The 14,534-nt window shown below is 45.3% G+C and overlaps 2 protein-coding genes across 2 annotated transcripts; one reads left to right on the plus strand and one right to left on the minus strand.

The window, feature by feature from the left end:
• The first annotated feature begins 228 nt into the window (after positions 1 to 228).
• Positions 229 to 8,801, plus strand: IFT52 (intraflagellar transport 52). The gene is made up of 13 exons (XM_085079279.1): positions 229 to 489; positions 1,361 to 1,448; positions 1,709 to 1,838; positions 2,720 to 2,795; positions 2,904 to 2,975; positions 3,310 to 3,436; positions 4,027 to 4,113; positions 4,409 to 4,477; positions 5,190 to 5,344; positions 5,922 to 6,009; positions 7,160 to 7,268; positions 7,764 to 7,909; positions 8,486 to 8,801. Exons 1-13 carry the CDS (start codon positions 230 to 232, stop codon positions 8,531 to 8,533), a joined length of 1,455 nt encoding a protein of 484 aa, XP_084935405.1. The 5' UTR covers position 229; the 3' UTR covers positions 8,534 to 8,801.
• A 3,134-nt stretch (positions 8,802 to 11,935) lies between these two features.
• On the minus strand, positions 11,936 to 14,200 carry LOC146428827 (uncharacterized). The gene is made up of 2 exons (XM_085079186.1): positions 13,688 to 14,200; positions 11,936 to 13,004 (listed from the first exon to the last, which is right to left on the minus strand). Exon 2 carries the CDS (start codon positions 12,960 to 12,962, stop codon positions 12,210 to 12,212), a length of 753 nt encoding a protein of 250 aa, XP_084935312.1. The 5' UTR covers positions 12,963 to 13,004; positions 13,688 to 14,200; the 3' UTR covers positions 11,936 to 12,209.
• Positions 14,201 to 14,534: the final 334 nt, after the last annotated feature.

The following is a 14,534-nucleotide window of genomic DNA, read 5'->3' on the forward strand; positions in this document are numbered from 1 at the left end:
GAATAAAGGCCCAGACCCATCAGGAGCGAACGCAGCACAGCACAACTTGCCCCGCCGCTGACCGGTGCGGACTGCAGCCAAGGAGCCCGGCGCGCCCCGGCCCCGCCCCGATCCACCCCTCCGCCCCACGCAGTGGTACAGCCCCGCCCCTTTCCCTGGCGGGGAGCGGAGCGAACCACCGCGGCGACCTCTGCACTCGCGGGGGGAGAGATGGTAACGACACCCGCGCATGCGTGCGGCCGGAGCGTTGCTAGGAGGAGCGCGCGTGGTGCCGGCGGCGCGGCGGGCCGCGTTGGGGACCCGCGGGCGGCAGGAGCGCTGGCGCTTCCCCGCTGCTCCCCAGAGCCCTCCGGCAGCCCCGGGGGAGCCTATGGAGAGCGGCCCGCGCAATGCCATAGTGTTCAACGCCTCCAAGGGCGAGAGCTTCACGCCGGCCGGCGGCTACAAGGCCCTGCGGAAGAGGCTGCGCGGCAGCTGGAAGGTGCAGAGGTGAGGGGCGGCTGTGGGGCACGGGGAGGCCCCGCCGGGGTGTGTGATCCGTCTTGGGTACCCGAGTGGCCTTTGGGGATGTGTCTCCTGAGCTACGGTCGCTCTCTGGCGTTGATTGCGCCCTGTGGCATCTTGTGGCAACGTGGGATGCTGTGCGTGGTGCTTTGGAGCCACAGCTGTCTCACCTGTGGAGGAGATGGAGTGTGAGTTGTAAGGATGAAGCTCCTCCTACAGATTAGTGAGTCTGTCTGGATTTGGAGTTGGGACAAAAAGAAAACAGCCGTGATGCAGATGATGCTGTTGATCTGACCGCTGCCAAATAGCACGGCATGGAACTGTTTGGGAGGAGGGTAGGTGGGATAGCAGGAAAGGTTGTTCCCCCAGAGGGTGCTGAGCACTGCCGAGGCTCCCCAGGCAATGGGCACAGCCTGAGGCTGCCAGAGCTCCAGGGGTGTTCGGACAGCACTGCCAGGGATGCACAGGGTGGCATTGTTGGGGTGTCTGGGCAGGGACAGGGGCTGGACTCGATAACCCTTGTGGGTCCCTTCCAGCTCAGCTTATTCTGTGAAATGTGTCCAGACCAAAAAGAAGACACAGAAAAATAGCAGGAAGCTCCTCAGGTGCAAAGTGTAACAGCAGCTGTGGCAGCTCACAGGAGCTCTGGATCTGCCACAGTGCCTTGCTAGAAGAGCGTTACACTTTAGCTGGGTGACATTTGTAAGGATTGTTTTTGCTCAAGTTGTCAACTTTAAACCCAGATAAAAGGATGCGAAGTGATTTGTTTTGTGTTCGTTAAAAAAAACAAAAGGAAAAAATTGTGGTTCAGGACTATATCCAAGAATAATGTGTGTCTTTGTTAATCTATTCATAGCTTAAAAGATGAGATCACATCTGAGAGACTGTTTGGGGTGAAATTGTGGATTACAGCAGGGCCAAGAGAGAAGTTCAGTGCTGATGAGGTAAGAAGTCAGTATCTGTTTTCAAATTAATTATGTTTTAAAATTTGCTTAAGTAGAAAAGAACAAGACAGAAGACTTTGCTGTAATGCTGCTTTAAATTAATTCACATAAATTGAAGTTTGAATGTTTCTCCTATAGGATCAAGTTAAATGCAAACAGTCAAAATCATTTATCTTCCCTCATCTCAATATAACTTCCGCAGTTTTGTGTGTAGCTTCTCATCTATTTTTTTTTTTCCCTGGATCTTTGTTATTTTCTAGTTTTCTGTTCTGAAGAAGTTCCTGGAGGATGGTGGAGCCATCCTGGTGATGCTGAGAGAAGGTGGAGAATCCCGGAATGGCACAAATATTAACTTCTTGCTAGAAGAATATGGGATACTTTTCAATGATGGTAATGGGATCCACTGCTACCCTTTATTCGTCAATTTGCAGAAAAATTGAAAGAGCAGGTTCAGCCTTTATGGATACAAGCCAAGCAGGTCTTTCTCACAAAGTATCTTTTGGTCTAAGAGATGTTTTTTCTTTAAGTCTGCCTGCACATGGCAGGGTAATACTGGAGCACAGCAAGGGCTGTCCATGCACAGAGTACATGGACAGCTTGGCCATCTCCATTCCTTTGCTGTAGTTGTTAGTTTTAATTTACTAAAAAAAAATTAATTCCAGGGAAATTTCCTGATTAAAAAGCCCTTAATTTAAAACATTTCCCACACGTTTTAAAGGAGAGAATCACTTCATGCTCACCCTGTGTAAGAAGTGGCACTTTTCTGTGGCAGACCAGTAAAACGTCATTCATTAGTTTTGTGCTGCCAATGTGGAAAAATCCCCCAACAAGCCAAGGCAACTGTGGCTCAGTATATGTAAAATATTTGGGGTCTTTGTTGGCTTTTTTAGACTATACCTTTTTTTGTATCAATGGGATTTGGTTCATCAAGTGTTTGGAAGATGCATTTAAAAAAATCAAGTTGTAAAATTTGATACATGCTGTTTTAACTGGATCATCTTTTTGTCTCTTTTGCTTTGCAGAAGGTGGAGATGTGCTTACTTTTTTATTTTTATTTGAATTAAAAAATATATTCCTGTCCTAAATCTGTTCTGTCCAAAAGGAAACAGTAGTGAAGGCTGATTTCAATTCTTTTGGGAGCAAAATGCCAGCTTTATGGTGCTAGAAGTAAAAACCCAGGGAATCAAACAGCTAGACTGATTTTTCTTGGCTAAATCAAGTACACTGATCAGCTGAGATGTAAATTTCTGTATTTTTTTTCTTTTTTCAAGACGCTGTAGTACGAAACGTGTATTACAAATACCACCACCCGAAAGAAGCACTAATCTCTGATGGAGTTTTGAACAGGTAAATGTGTGGGATATGTAAATCTTCACAGTAAACTCTTGTAATCTGGATTGTTTTCAGTAACTTTGGATTTGTTTCCAGTAAGTTTTGCTTTTCGTTATATTGTAGGGGAATCAGTGCAGCTGCAAAGAAAACCATGCTTGAGACAACAGATGAAGATGGAAGGGGCCATGACTCACAGTAAGTTTTTCTGGGGTGAAACTGATGTGAAAGTATGTAGAATGCCTCAGAATCGGCAGGTTTGTGATTAGCAGCAGTACACTGTGATTGTTTTGAGATTTTTTTTAATGCATTTCTTATGTCAGCTTCTTAGGTTATATCTGGGAAGGAGAATCTGTTTAGTAGAGCTTGAAAGCCTCTGAAGGAGAAGGAGGGATAGGTTTGGAAAGGAATTACTTTCTCATTACCAGGTCTTTTTTTACCTCTAGTCTGTGGGTTTCAGTTTGAGTTTTATGAATCTGTCCAGCCTGCCTGGTGCATGCAGGTGCTTATGGAGTTTCTGTATCTCCTGCAGAGCTCTCACCTTTGTGTATCCCTTTGGAGCCACACTGAATGTGATGAAGCCAGCAGTGGCAGTTCTGTCAACAGGATCTGTCTGCTTCCCTCTCAACAGGCCTATCCTGGCTTTCTATCAGCATGAGGTATGAGCTGCCTGGGGCACTCTGTGCTCCCCTCTGCCCCACACAGAAATTGTGAGTGCATCTTTTGGGGAGACTTACAAACCCACCTCGATTTTTGATGCATCTGCAAACTCCAGATGAGCCCAGTGACTCCTCTTATATGGTAAATTTCTTTGCATGGGGTTCAGAGGAGAATTAATGAGGTGGTCAGCAGATACTCCTTTTTATTTTGGTTTACTGATGGGTATCTTTAGTTCTTTAAAGTTTCATGGGTTTTCCACTGTTTTAGTGATAATTTATTAAATAAGATTATCCTTATTTAAGGATCCTAGCTTTGTAAGTACACCATATTGAATGAAGGAAGAGGCCTATCACTTAGGAACCAGGAGAGTTTTCATATGTTGTGTTACTCATCCAGCCCTGTTAATTTATAGAAATAAATTCAGAAATCTAATAGTAATCTATAGTTACAAACACCGGATTGATAGAGTTCATGAGTGTGAACAAGTTAACACAGTTTTTTACTATGTAGACCAGTAAATGCAATAACAATTGCCTCTAAAACTGTGATTTGGAAGGAATTTTTGCTATATTGTATTCTTTGTTGGTAGAGTAACGGTGGAAAGATGGCAGCACTGGGATCTTCCCACATGTTCAATGACCAATATTTAGATAAAGAAGAAAATGGTAAGATCATGGTAAGTTTGAGTTTTTGGGTTTTTTTTTTTTGTTTTTTTCTTTAAAATCACCCTAGTGGATCTTCAGAGCATCTGCAAAGCACTCCAGGCTCAGCTTCAGTTTAGAGTAACACAGCTGTGAAATGGACTCAGTATGGAGATTATAAGCCAATACTAACAGATATTCTTTGTTTTATTACCTATTTTTTTCATTCTTTCCATGGTATGTTATTTGATAGATTGAATATAAATATTTAAACATAGTATGAGATGATTTGGATTCTTCTGAAATTAATTAAGTTTTGCCCTTCTCCAGGATGTGCTTTTCCAGTGGCTCACAACATCAGATATCCACTTAAACCAGATGGATATGGAGGACCCTGAGGTAAGAGAGATCCATCACAAGGAGGTAAAGAGCAGTGTGATCTGGCAGCACCAGTTTTGGCACACCATGTATTTAGCACAGAGTGTTTAGCAGCAAGATGTGTGCTGCTGTTGTTGCAGAACCTTTATTCATGGTCTAAAATTGAGTAGACAGATGGATCAGGTGTAAAAAATTATGATATCACTCAGATTGGTATTCATTATCAGATATAATTTGTGAAAGTCTCTTCCCAGTTTGCCCTTGTTTGAGGTGGACTGTTCCAGTGTAATGAGTTTGCACTTCACTCTGAGCCCTCAGACAAGAGGAATGTGCAGGAAGGAAAGGCAGATTTTCTGTATGTGAGTTGGGATCAATCTGTGTCAGTTTTAGTTGTTTTTTTGACTGATGGATACAAACGCTGCTTGTAATTTGAAATAACATAGATGATAGCATTGTATAGTCTGTATAAAAGAACAACAGTTTTGCACACTTGACTGGTAAGCTGGCTCTTTTAGTTTTAAAAAATTAGCAGAAATCCAGTTAAAACATCCATTTACAGCTAAGGGAAGAGTTGGCACAGTTACTGACTTAGTGAGCTGCACTGCAAAGGGCCATACTTGGTAAAGAGTGAAATAATTATTTATAGGTGAGATTTTAGGTGAGATATAAACTAGAAAAAGACTATGGGAAGGAGTTAGCCATTTAAATGACAGGGTATTATCTGTGTGTTCAGATTTCAGACTACACCGTGCTCCCCGACACAGCCGCGCTCTCTGAGCAGCTGCGAGTCTGCCTGCAGGAAGGAGATGAGAACCCAAGAGACTTCACAAAGCTCTTTGATACATCCCTTTATCAGCTGGACACAACTGCCCTCCCTTCAGTTATCAAGTCAGCAGCTGTAATTTTCTTATTACTTATTTATTCCATTCTGTGTTCTGCATTTTCTGTTTGTGCTCAACTCTGTCTCCTTAAGAGCAGGAAGGACTGAGCTGTAGGCAGCATTTTGAATGTGGATATACCAGAAGATGGATTTGTACAGTGTGACTGTGATGTTAGCTATAGTTGTACTTTTAATTTTTTTAAAGCTTTTGGCTATTGACTTTCTTACAAACCTTTTTGAAGTCCCAGTTCTGCTTTTTTTGTGCTGGATCACTTTTTCTTTGTCCATGTTCATCCCTTGAAATGTTGATTAAAGAACTGAGCTGTAATTTTTTAAAATCATCTTATATATCCACCTATCGTTATCTTTCTCTATCACAATTTTAGTTTTCTCTCTGTAGAAGTTGTTTATTACTGCTCTGTAGTTCTCTGAGGTACTTCTAAAAAGGACATCCCATTTTTTGTGCTGTTGCAGTGCAAAACTTTGATGCTGATGTGTTTATGAAAATCCATCTCTATAGCACGCAAGTGGAAATGGATGCTGCATCATTTTTCCCCTCATACTTTGAATTTTTCTATGCTGCAGAGCTTATGAAGAACTGAATGTGAAACATGAACCCCTCCAACTCATTCAGCCTGAATTTGAGACTCCACTACCTGTGCTCCAGCCAGCTGTGAGTAATTTCCTTACTTGTACAGTACAGGGGTAAGCCATCTCCATGAAGGTTGGACTTGATGATCTTGGAGGTCTTTTCCAACATTAATGAGTCTCTGGTTCATTTGTTTCATGCAAAATCTCTGTGTCATTTCCATAGTTCTGTAAAAAAACAGAACTTTATTAACAGAACTGTATTGCTGTAGCGATAATTAATCACTTGGGAGTCAAGTACATTGCAGGGACCATCTTTTAGGAAAGAGCACTTGTTTACACTTCTAATTTTTTATCAGAAGAGCTTCAAAATGTAGTGTGTGGTACCATTACAGAATCCTTGTGTGTATAAGCCTTTGGTTCAGCAGCTGTGGACTCCCAGTCCTGTGAGTGCCTCAGCCTTCCCAGTGAAAACAGGATGTGGCATTTCAGAGAGCAGTGGTGGTGTGAATACTGCACTGACTGCTGCCAGGGAGGAGCCAGTCTGTCCTGCTCTGCTTCCATCTCCCAAATCCTCTGGGGAAGCAGAAAGTAGAGCATTGGTCTTTCAGAGCAGGAGCTGATCAAACTTTTACCAGCAGAGGTCTGGGCTGACAGCAACAGCACAAGTTATGGTAGTGTCAAGCTAATTTCACAAAACAGGAATCTCTGAATATCTGCATTTTGCCATCATTGTTCCATCTTTCTTTACCCTGGCCGCTGAGAAAGCTGCAGGAGTGCAACTGAAAGTGGTATTTCATGCACTGCTTTTTAAAAACCTGAGACCACCTTGTGATATAAATGGTGCCTGCATGAAACAGAAAATACTCTGACCAGAACTGATGTGAATATGTTTTCAGGGTGAGCTGTTAGGGCAAATTTAGTTCCTCAGCTCTCAGTCATCACCTGGGTCTCATGGAGCAAAACTGAAACTGCAAATAAGAATGTCTAGTTGTCATGCTGGGTGGTAATTCTGACATACTTGTGACTAAACTCTTTTGGAATGTTCAGTTATTTTTACAACATGAAAATGGAATTTTTCAATGGTGCCACTTTGTTCGATGGGCTGTGGAGTTGCTTTTGACTTTCTAGAGGGTTTCTTCAAGTCCAATATAAGTTCAAAACTGTTGTCTTAGAGATCTATGAAGTGTAAGAAAAATATGTAGCAGTAAACCATGCTACTTTTTCTCTCGAAGGTTTTTCCACCTGCTTTCAGAGAATTGCCTCCTCCTGCTCTGGAGCTGTTTGACTTGGATGAAACTTTTTCCTCTGAGAAAGCACGACTTGCAGAGATCACAAACAAATGTAAGTGGAGCAGATCGTTTGCACATTTGTATAGAAGTCCAAGTTTTTAGAGAAAAATTTTATATTTCATTTTAAAGCATGGGCCTCATTTGGGAAAATCTACTGCTCTCATCCTAATCTAAGAAATTTAAAGGTTTTGGGAATTGATAGTGTGACTTTATGTACCATGACATTATATTTTGTCTATTACATGACATTTTATCTTGCTTCTGCCTGCTGTTTCCCATATTGTGCATAAATTGCTTTGTGCAGTCTTGCTGGTGAATTTCACATCTTTTTTATGCTTGGAAATTAAAATGTTAAGATTATTCTAAACCCCTAAAGGAGATGAGAAGGTACTGGCTGTAGGAATGCATCATGGCTCATCCACTGAGCTTGGTTATAGGACTGAACCTCCCAGAATGCCAACAGCAAATGGAGATTCAGAGCAGGTGTTTGGCCAGCTGCTCCAGATGTGTGGTACTCACCTGCCTTCTTCCCTGGGTGCTCTTTTAGGCACTGATGATGACCTGGAGTTTTACATACGGAAATGCGGTGATATCCTGGGAGTGACGAGTGAACTCCCAAAGGAGAAGCAAGATGCCAAATATATCCTGGAGCACATCTTCTTCCAAGTGGTTGAGTTTAAGAAACTGAATCAGGTATTTTTAATAATAATTACAAGGGAGTAGTTGGTAGTAGCAGCACTGGGGATGGTGTGTCATTGTAGCAGCTGCACTTGTTGCAGGCAAGAGGTACAGTGATGCAAGAAATTAGTTGTACAATAAATTAAACCAATGAAGTGTAACCAGAATACTTATGACTGTTAATCTCTATAAAACATGTAGTGCTCAATTTATTAAGTCTCTCACTTATTTTAATTGGGGGATTAATATGTGTAAATGTAGTTTGTAATTGCAGTTGAATGCAGTTCTTTAATGGTGCCTGGGTGAAAGCAGTGTGTCCTCAGGAGTGTTCACAGCTCTGGCCACTGCTGCAGTGCTGAGGTGAAACCAGCATTGTTCCTCAGGAGCTGTGCTGAAATACAGCTGTGCTGAAATAATTCTTCATGGTAGATTTGATGCTTCAAAGTGTGTTTTGAGCACGTTGGCAGTTGTGCTAACAAGAGTTCCATTTTTCACACATAATCTAGTTAAGCCAAAAATCTTGCAGTTCTATCCTGTTGTTAAAACTGGTTTTTCTTCTTTTTTTTTTTCCTTCCTTTTCCCTCGCTTAAGGAACATGATACTGACCCAAGTGAAGCTGGATTCCAGAACGGTACCTGAGACATGGCTTTCCTCAGTTCGAGATAGACCTGTTAGTGAAAATATATTTTTCCATTTTATTAAAGCCTCTCTTTTCAATATATTGATTGGGACTGTCTCAGTAGTTCACTGAACACTTGGATCATTTATGTGTGGTAGTTCAGATAATTAATGCCTTCTGGGGAACTGCTTGTATTTCACAAGCACTTTCCAAAGAATTTCTTATTTTTCTACTTCTTTATTGAAACTGTAATTTTTTAATATATTTAAAAATAATATACCAAGAAAATGCGTTTTGGGTCCTTCTTTCTGGCTCCAGCATTTATTTTCTTGTAGTAAGTCTTACTGTTGGTTCTCTGGTGTACATGAAGTCCTTGCACCGTGAGGATTGTTATTTTGGTTTGTGAATTGAGGACATAAAAACAGAGCCATAATTTTAACAGGAGCTGCTGAAAATACATTTATCACCCTGAGGCAGCCTCCCTTTTGTCTCTCTGCCAGAGAGAACTAAGGAGAGGTGAGTTTGCTACTGTGGAAGGAAAATATTTCTTCCAAGGGAGGGGAAGATTTGAAATTAAGCAATAATGACATTGTTGCAGATCGCTGCCTTGTATCAGACTGGAAAAACATAATTTCAGAAAAAGAGGACAGCACATGGATGAAAACCTTAAGATTTAATGGATCATTATTAAGAAACTGTGATACTGCACAGAATCTCAGGAGTATTTTTACTTCCAGTTATTTGATATCTAGCCCACTCGCTGAGGTGGTGAGTTCAGTAATGCACAAGAGTGGAAATTCAGGTTACATTCATTGACCGTGAAATGTTGAAGCTCAATGCACAGCAGAAGTAGAGAGAATGAGATCAGTGGTGAGAAGAAAAGATTTGTCAACATCAACACCATGTCTCTATCGCAAGGACTTTTTTACTATTAATGTGGTGAAATTGCATTATAAAGCATTTTTTTGCTGTCAACCTGATACTCAAATTGTTAAACATAAATTCTTCCCCCAGTCAGGCCTTCCATGACTTCTGTGCTTTGCCATGGTTTTTAATGTCAAACATACTTTTTGCAAAAAACCTGTTCATTTTTTATACCCCCCAAAATATCTTTTTCTTTTACACTTCTTCATGCTTCACATACCATCTTGGCACAGGTTTTTCTAAAGGAGGTGCCCCAAAGCCTCTGCCACGTTTCCTGCCCAGTTGAGATGTGCTAATACAATTTTAGCAGAAGTGGTTGCATCTCTTCTTCCTCTGCTGCAACCATTCCCTTTTCACAGCAGCATCTTGGAAATTTTTCATTTCTTTCTCTGTTTTCCTTCAAGGCCGTGGTTGTGTTTGTCACCCAGAGTACTCTGTACATTCCAGCTACAGATTTACACAACAAACTTAATCTCTCCTGTGCAGTACCGATAGGAATCAGCCAGCCAGCACAGACTGCAGCTGAACCAACCCCTGGAGTGAGCTTCTTGCTAACTATCACTCAGATTTGTACTCTTCTGGGGTGTTTATACTTCAAACTGTAAATACTTTCTCTTTCCCAGCTCTGTTTCAGAGTTGTTTTGTCACCTGTTCCTGATGTTGTAACCCAAAAGCCATGTGAGCAGCCGGAGGATGCAAACAGCTCCCTGTTTTCTGTGTGTCTCTGAGGCCTCTCTGACAGCTAAAGAACAAATTTTTCACTGAATGGATGTTTTTTTACTAGTATGGAATGGAATACATGTGGCTTGCATCTCTCTTTCAAAGCTGTTCCTTTGGCCCTCTGGAAGTATTTAAATTTACTTTGTAACTAGAAACACTTTAGTCATGGGAGTGTGATACATGTAAAATTTATGGCAGACTGATGGAGTTTTAAAGCAGTACAAGTAGGTGAGTGCTTTCAAGAGGTGAGGTGAGGCCAGTAGGCAGGTTAGGCACGTAGCTAGTGAGGGAGGTTATATATTAATGAAATTACTGCTGTGGTTCACAAAAGTTGGTTACAAGCAAGTCTTGCTGCTTTCACTTTTAGTCCCTGTCCTGTCATGCAATACAGCTCATTATCCCTTAATCTGTCCCTAAAAGAAGAGGGCAAAGTGTATTTTGGTTATTCAGCTAATGATAAATGTCCCAGAATGGGGTTTTAAGAAGTCCTTCTCCCTTCCTTTGCTGTAAGCAGTGACAGGAGAGGAAAACCAGGGTTTTCCTGGAGTGGGGTGAGATCTAAGAGGAGAGCATAAAAATCTGTAACAGGAGGGGGTGCAATGGTCTGGGTTCCTTCCCTCACCACCAGGTGTTGGACATGGCAGAGGAAACCTTCCCTGCGTGGTGGCAGGTGCTGAAATCCCATAGCCAGGACAGGAGTGCCCGGGAGCCGCTCCTGCTGCAGGCTGTGCTTTCCCGGTGCTCCAGGAGAGGCCATGGCCCCGGGGCTGCAGCCGTGTCCTGGAGCCCCTTCTCCCCCGGGACCCACCCCGACCCCTCTGCCCGGTAACGGGGAGGGCAAACAGGGCCCGGACTCACCCCCGTGGATGATCCTAGCCCAGGCAGTGCCGGAGGGGGCTGCACACCGTGAGGCTGTACTGGAGGCCAGCCCTGGTGGTTGAGGTGGCTCAGTCTGGGCCGGCAGGGCAGTGAGAATCAGAGACTGTGGAGGGGCGGCAGCCCGGTGCCGCCCAACGCGAAATCCCATTGACTGAGGTCAATGTGGCGGAGGCCGGAGCCGCCGAGGATGTGATCTCGTGGGGCTCAGTCGAGGCTGAGCCATGAGCCGCCCTCCCTCCTCCCACAACAAAGTTTTGTGTTAGTCTATAGGTTAAAAGTTTGCTGTACCCCTCCCCTCTCCGCCCCTGTTGCCTCCCTGCTTCTAGCTTGTTCTGTTGCTGTGCTCCCCTGATTGGTTCCATGTAATCCCCTCCCTTGTTGTTTCTAATTTGCTCCCCCTGCTGCCTATAATGTTTCCCCGGGCCTGATTGGCCCCGCCCCTGCGTTCCCGCCCCGGGAAACCCCGGGGCTCCCCTTAACACCTCGGTGCCATCTTTCCCTCGTGGTCAGAGGCTTCGGACCAACGACCCTGCCGGACCTCTGCCCGAGGGCGACAACAGCTCCTTCCCCGCTTGCACTCCACAAATAAAGGACTGTTGCTGCTCCTCCACGTCTGGGACTGGTCTCATTTCGTGGGGATCGCCGCCTCATCCTCCTGCCTGCCTGGACTGTTCCCCTACCCTGCAAAGGGTCCCCCCAAATCCAATCGGGGCACCCTGGGATTGGGTAAGCCACCGTCGGGTGGCCGCAGCGAGGGTCGAGCCGCTGACCCTGGGGAAGAAAACCGCTAGCTAGCCAGGTTCCCTTGCCTCGAGGAGCCGGACCACTGCAGCGTCCGAGGGCCATTGTCCTCCACGGGGACAACCTCGGAAATCCCGACAACGACAAGAGACCACCACCAGAGAGACATATATACCTTTATTGTGTTCATACAAACGAGAGGGATCGGGGAGGAGGAGGAGCCAGCAAGGCTGCAGCTCTCGGGGGTTCACCAGCCCAAGCATCCCCCAGCAACAGTGCTGACTGTCACCCTAGGTGGGTGGATTTGTCACCTTGTGCTGCCACCACCACTCAAGCCGCTGGTTTCATCCTGTGTGCTGCAGAGGGAATTCCTGCTCCTCACAGGAAGGTGCAGGCAGCCAGCAGCTCCAGCACAGAGGCAGGGCAGCAGCATCACAGAGCCTGGTGCACAAACACAGGGACAGCATCAGGATCACTCGGCTGGCTCTCCAGCATGGCAGACCTGTGGATCAGCGTGGGAGGCTTCTTGAAGGCACCAGGCCAAGCCAGAGGAATCACCACAGAGGTCTCCAGGGGTGTCGTGTCTGGTTTGGAGCATCCCAGTACACATAACTCCTCTGCACTTACATCAAGGGACATGCTGGTATCCACAAAGGATTTTATTGCTGAGATCTCCCACCTGGGTGCTGGCACTTTCCCAAGGGCTGAGAGGTCTCCAACGTGCTCAGAGCTCTTGAAGAGCAGGCTCTCCAGCGGTTTGGAATGCTTATCTTCCTTGCAAGGTGTCGAGGTGTTCTGTGACACCACATTCATCAGGCAGCAGTCTCTGCTGGGGTGCTCACAGGGCAAACCAGACAGCTCCAAGGTGGCCTGGCCATGGTGGGCCTTGCAGAAGCAGACAAGACTGAGGTCAGAGATGCCCTGGGTCAGGCTCTGCCTGTCAGTCTTCACACAGCTGCTCAGAGATTCTGCTTGCTTGACAACACACAGAGAACTGCTGCTTGCTGGGTTGTCCAAGTCCATGGGAAGCTCCCACATGTCTGGTTTGGAGGCACTGTTGGAGTCCATGTAATAACTCACAACAGGAGAGGAATGGCTGTGGCTGGAGGACCCAGCCAAGAACCCATTTTCTAGGATTTCCTTTCTGGTCAGGATGCTGGTACTGTGACTCCGGGTGGACTGCATGGTGCAGACACCAACAGCTTATGGAGAGAGATCAGGATGTCCCTGTCAGAGTAAACACATAATTGTTTATTACTGTTCACTAAGGAATTACAGACTTACAGCAGCAGGACCACTCTTGGCAAAATCCCATCTCAGTCTTGCAGGGAGCTGAGCAGGATCCAGGACAGGGAAGAGAGCACCCAGCCTGTTTTACTCTTTTAGAGTAAAAGAGTTGCACCACAGGCTGTTTGCTGCTCAGAAGTCACCGTGGAGCCTTCCTGGAGTTGTATTTATTTGATATAAACCTGTATATCACCACTATTAGCTTTGTACAGGGGATAGAGACATTTCATCTGCACTTCTGAAGTCGGAGGGCCACCAATCGCAGCTAGAATTGAGGCCCTGTGAGAGGGAGGGCCAAAACCAGGCTCTGGGTAGAATGGGAGAGGCTGAGGAACAGCTCTAATCTTACCTTTATCCCACACATGAAAACCCTCACCACCAGCTCAGCCAGGAGCTGACTTCTAGCTACCTCCTGAGGGACTTGGGCAGGCCAGGGATGTGCTCCAAACCCATCTGTACTCTGAATGCATGTTAAGCAGTGATAAATAACTCCTGAATTTATTGTAAAGGGACTGTATAGTCAGTCCAGAAGGAAAGTCTTTGAGAGACTGAAAACCTTTTTTCTAAGTGTATGAGAAACAAAGGGAGGAGAATAAGAGAACAGTGTAAATAGCACTGCTTACCTTCAGCTCCTGTGAAGACCAGTCAAAGTTCTTGACTGTTCTCTACCAGTGTTACTTACAGCAGTTTTATAGTGCTGGTAACCAATTAACAGGCTGATTTCCTAATTAAGCTAGTTTGGGAGAGGGAGGGGCTTCTGTTTGCCTCTTTTTAAGCATAGGGACAGGGATGGTGGGCCATGGCTGAGTGATGGAAGTGCTCTTGAGTTTTCGGCTGTGTTTGTACTATCAGTGGGTCTTAGTAAGGTGACACCTTTCTTTAAGTTTTGCCTTGTTTTTTGTGACATGTTGGTTAGGAATATCCACGTGCACAGACCTAGCATGGGTGTTACAGATAATACATGTTGAAGTATTTGGGCAACACTCTCAGGCACACAGGGGGATTGTTAGAACTGCCCTGGGTAGGGGCAGGAGTTGGACTTTGATGATCCTTGGGGATCCCTTAAACTCAGAACATTCTGATTCTGTAATGTGTGTGGGTGTGCAATGCCCCTGCCCAGGGCTGCTGCTGTGGTTGGGGGGCTCAGGTCAGTATGGGGGTGGATGCAGGGGGTCCCGAGGGTGGAAACGAGTACTCAGTGCAGGGCTGATGTGGGGGGGTCCTGGGTCACTGTGGGGATCACAGGGATTTCATGTTAGTGCAGGAGTGCATGTGGGTGATCCTGGGGTCAGTGCGGGGGTCGATGCAGAGGATAGCAGGGGTCTCGAGTCAGCTTAGTGGGAGACGAGGAGGTTCCTGGTGGGGTCCCGGGTCGGTGCAGAGGTGGATGCGTGGCTCCCGAGGGTCCCAGTTCGGTGCGGGGCTGGATGCAGGGGTTCCGGGTGGATGCGTGGATGGGTGCGGAGGGTC

The sequence above is a fragment of the Lichenostomus cassidix genome, chromosome 20 (assembly GCF_008360975.1).
Source record: "Lichenostomus cassidix isolate B80296 chromosome 20, HeHo_3.0, whole genome shotgun sequence".
In the NCBI taxonomy this organism is placed as follows: domain Eukaryota; kingdom Metazoa; phylum Chordata; class Aves; order Passeriformes; family Meliphagidae; genus Lichenostomus; species Lichenostomus cassidix.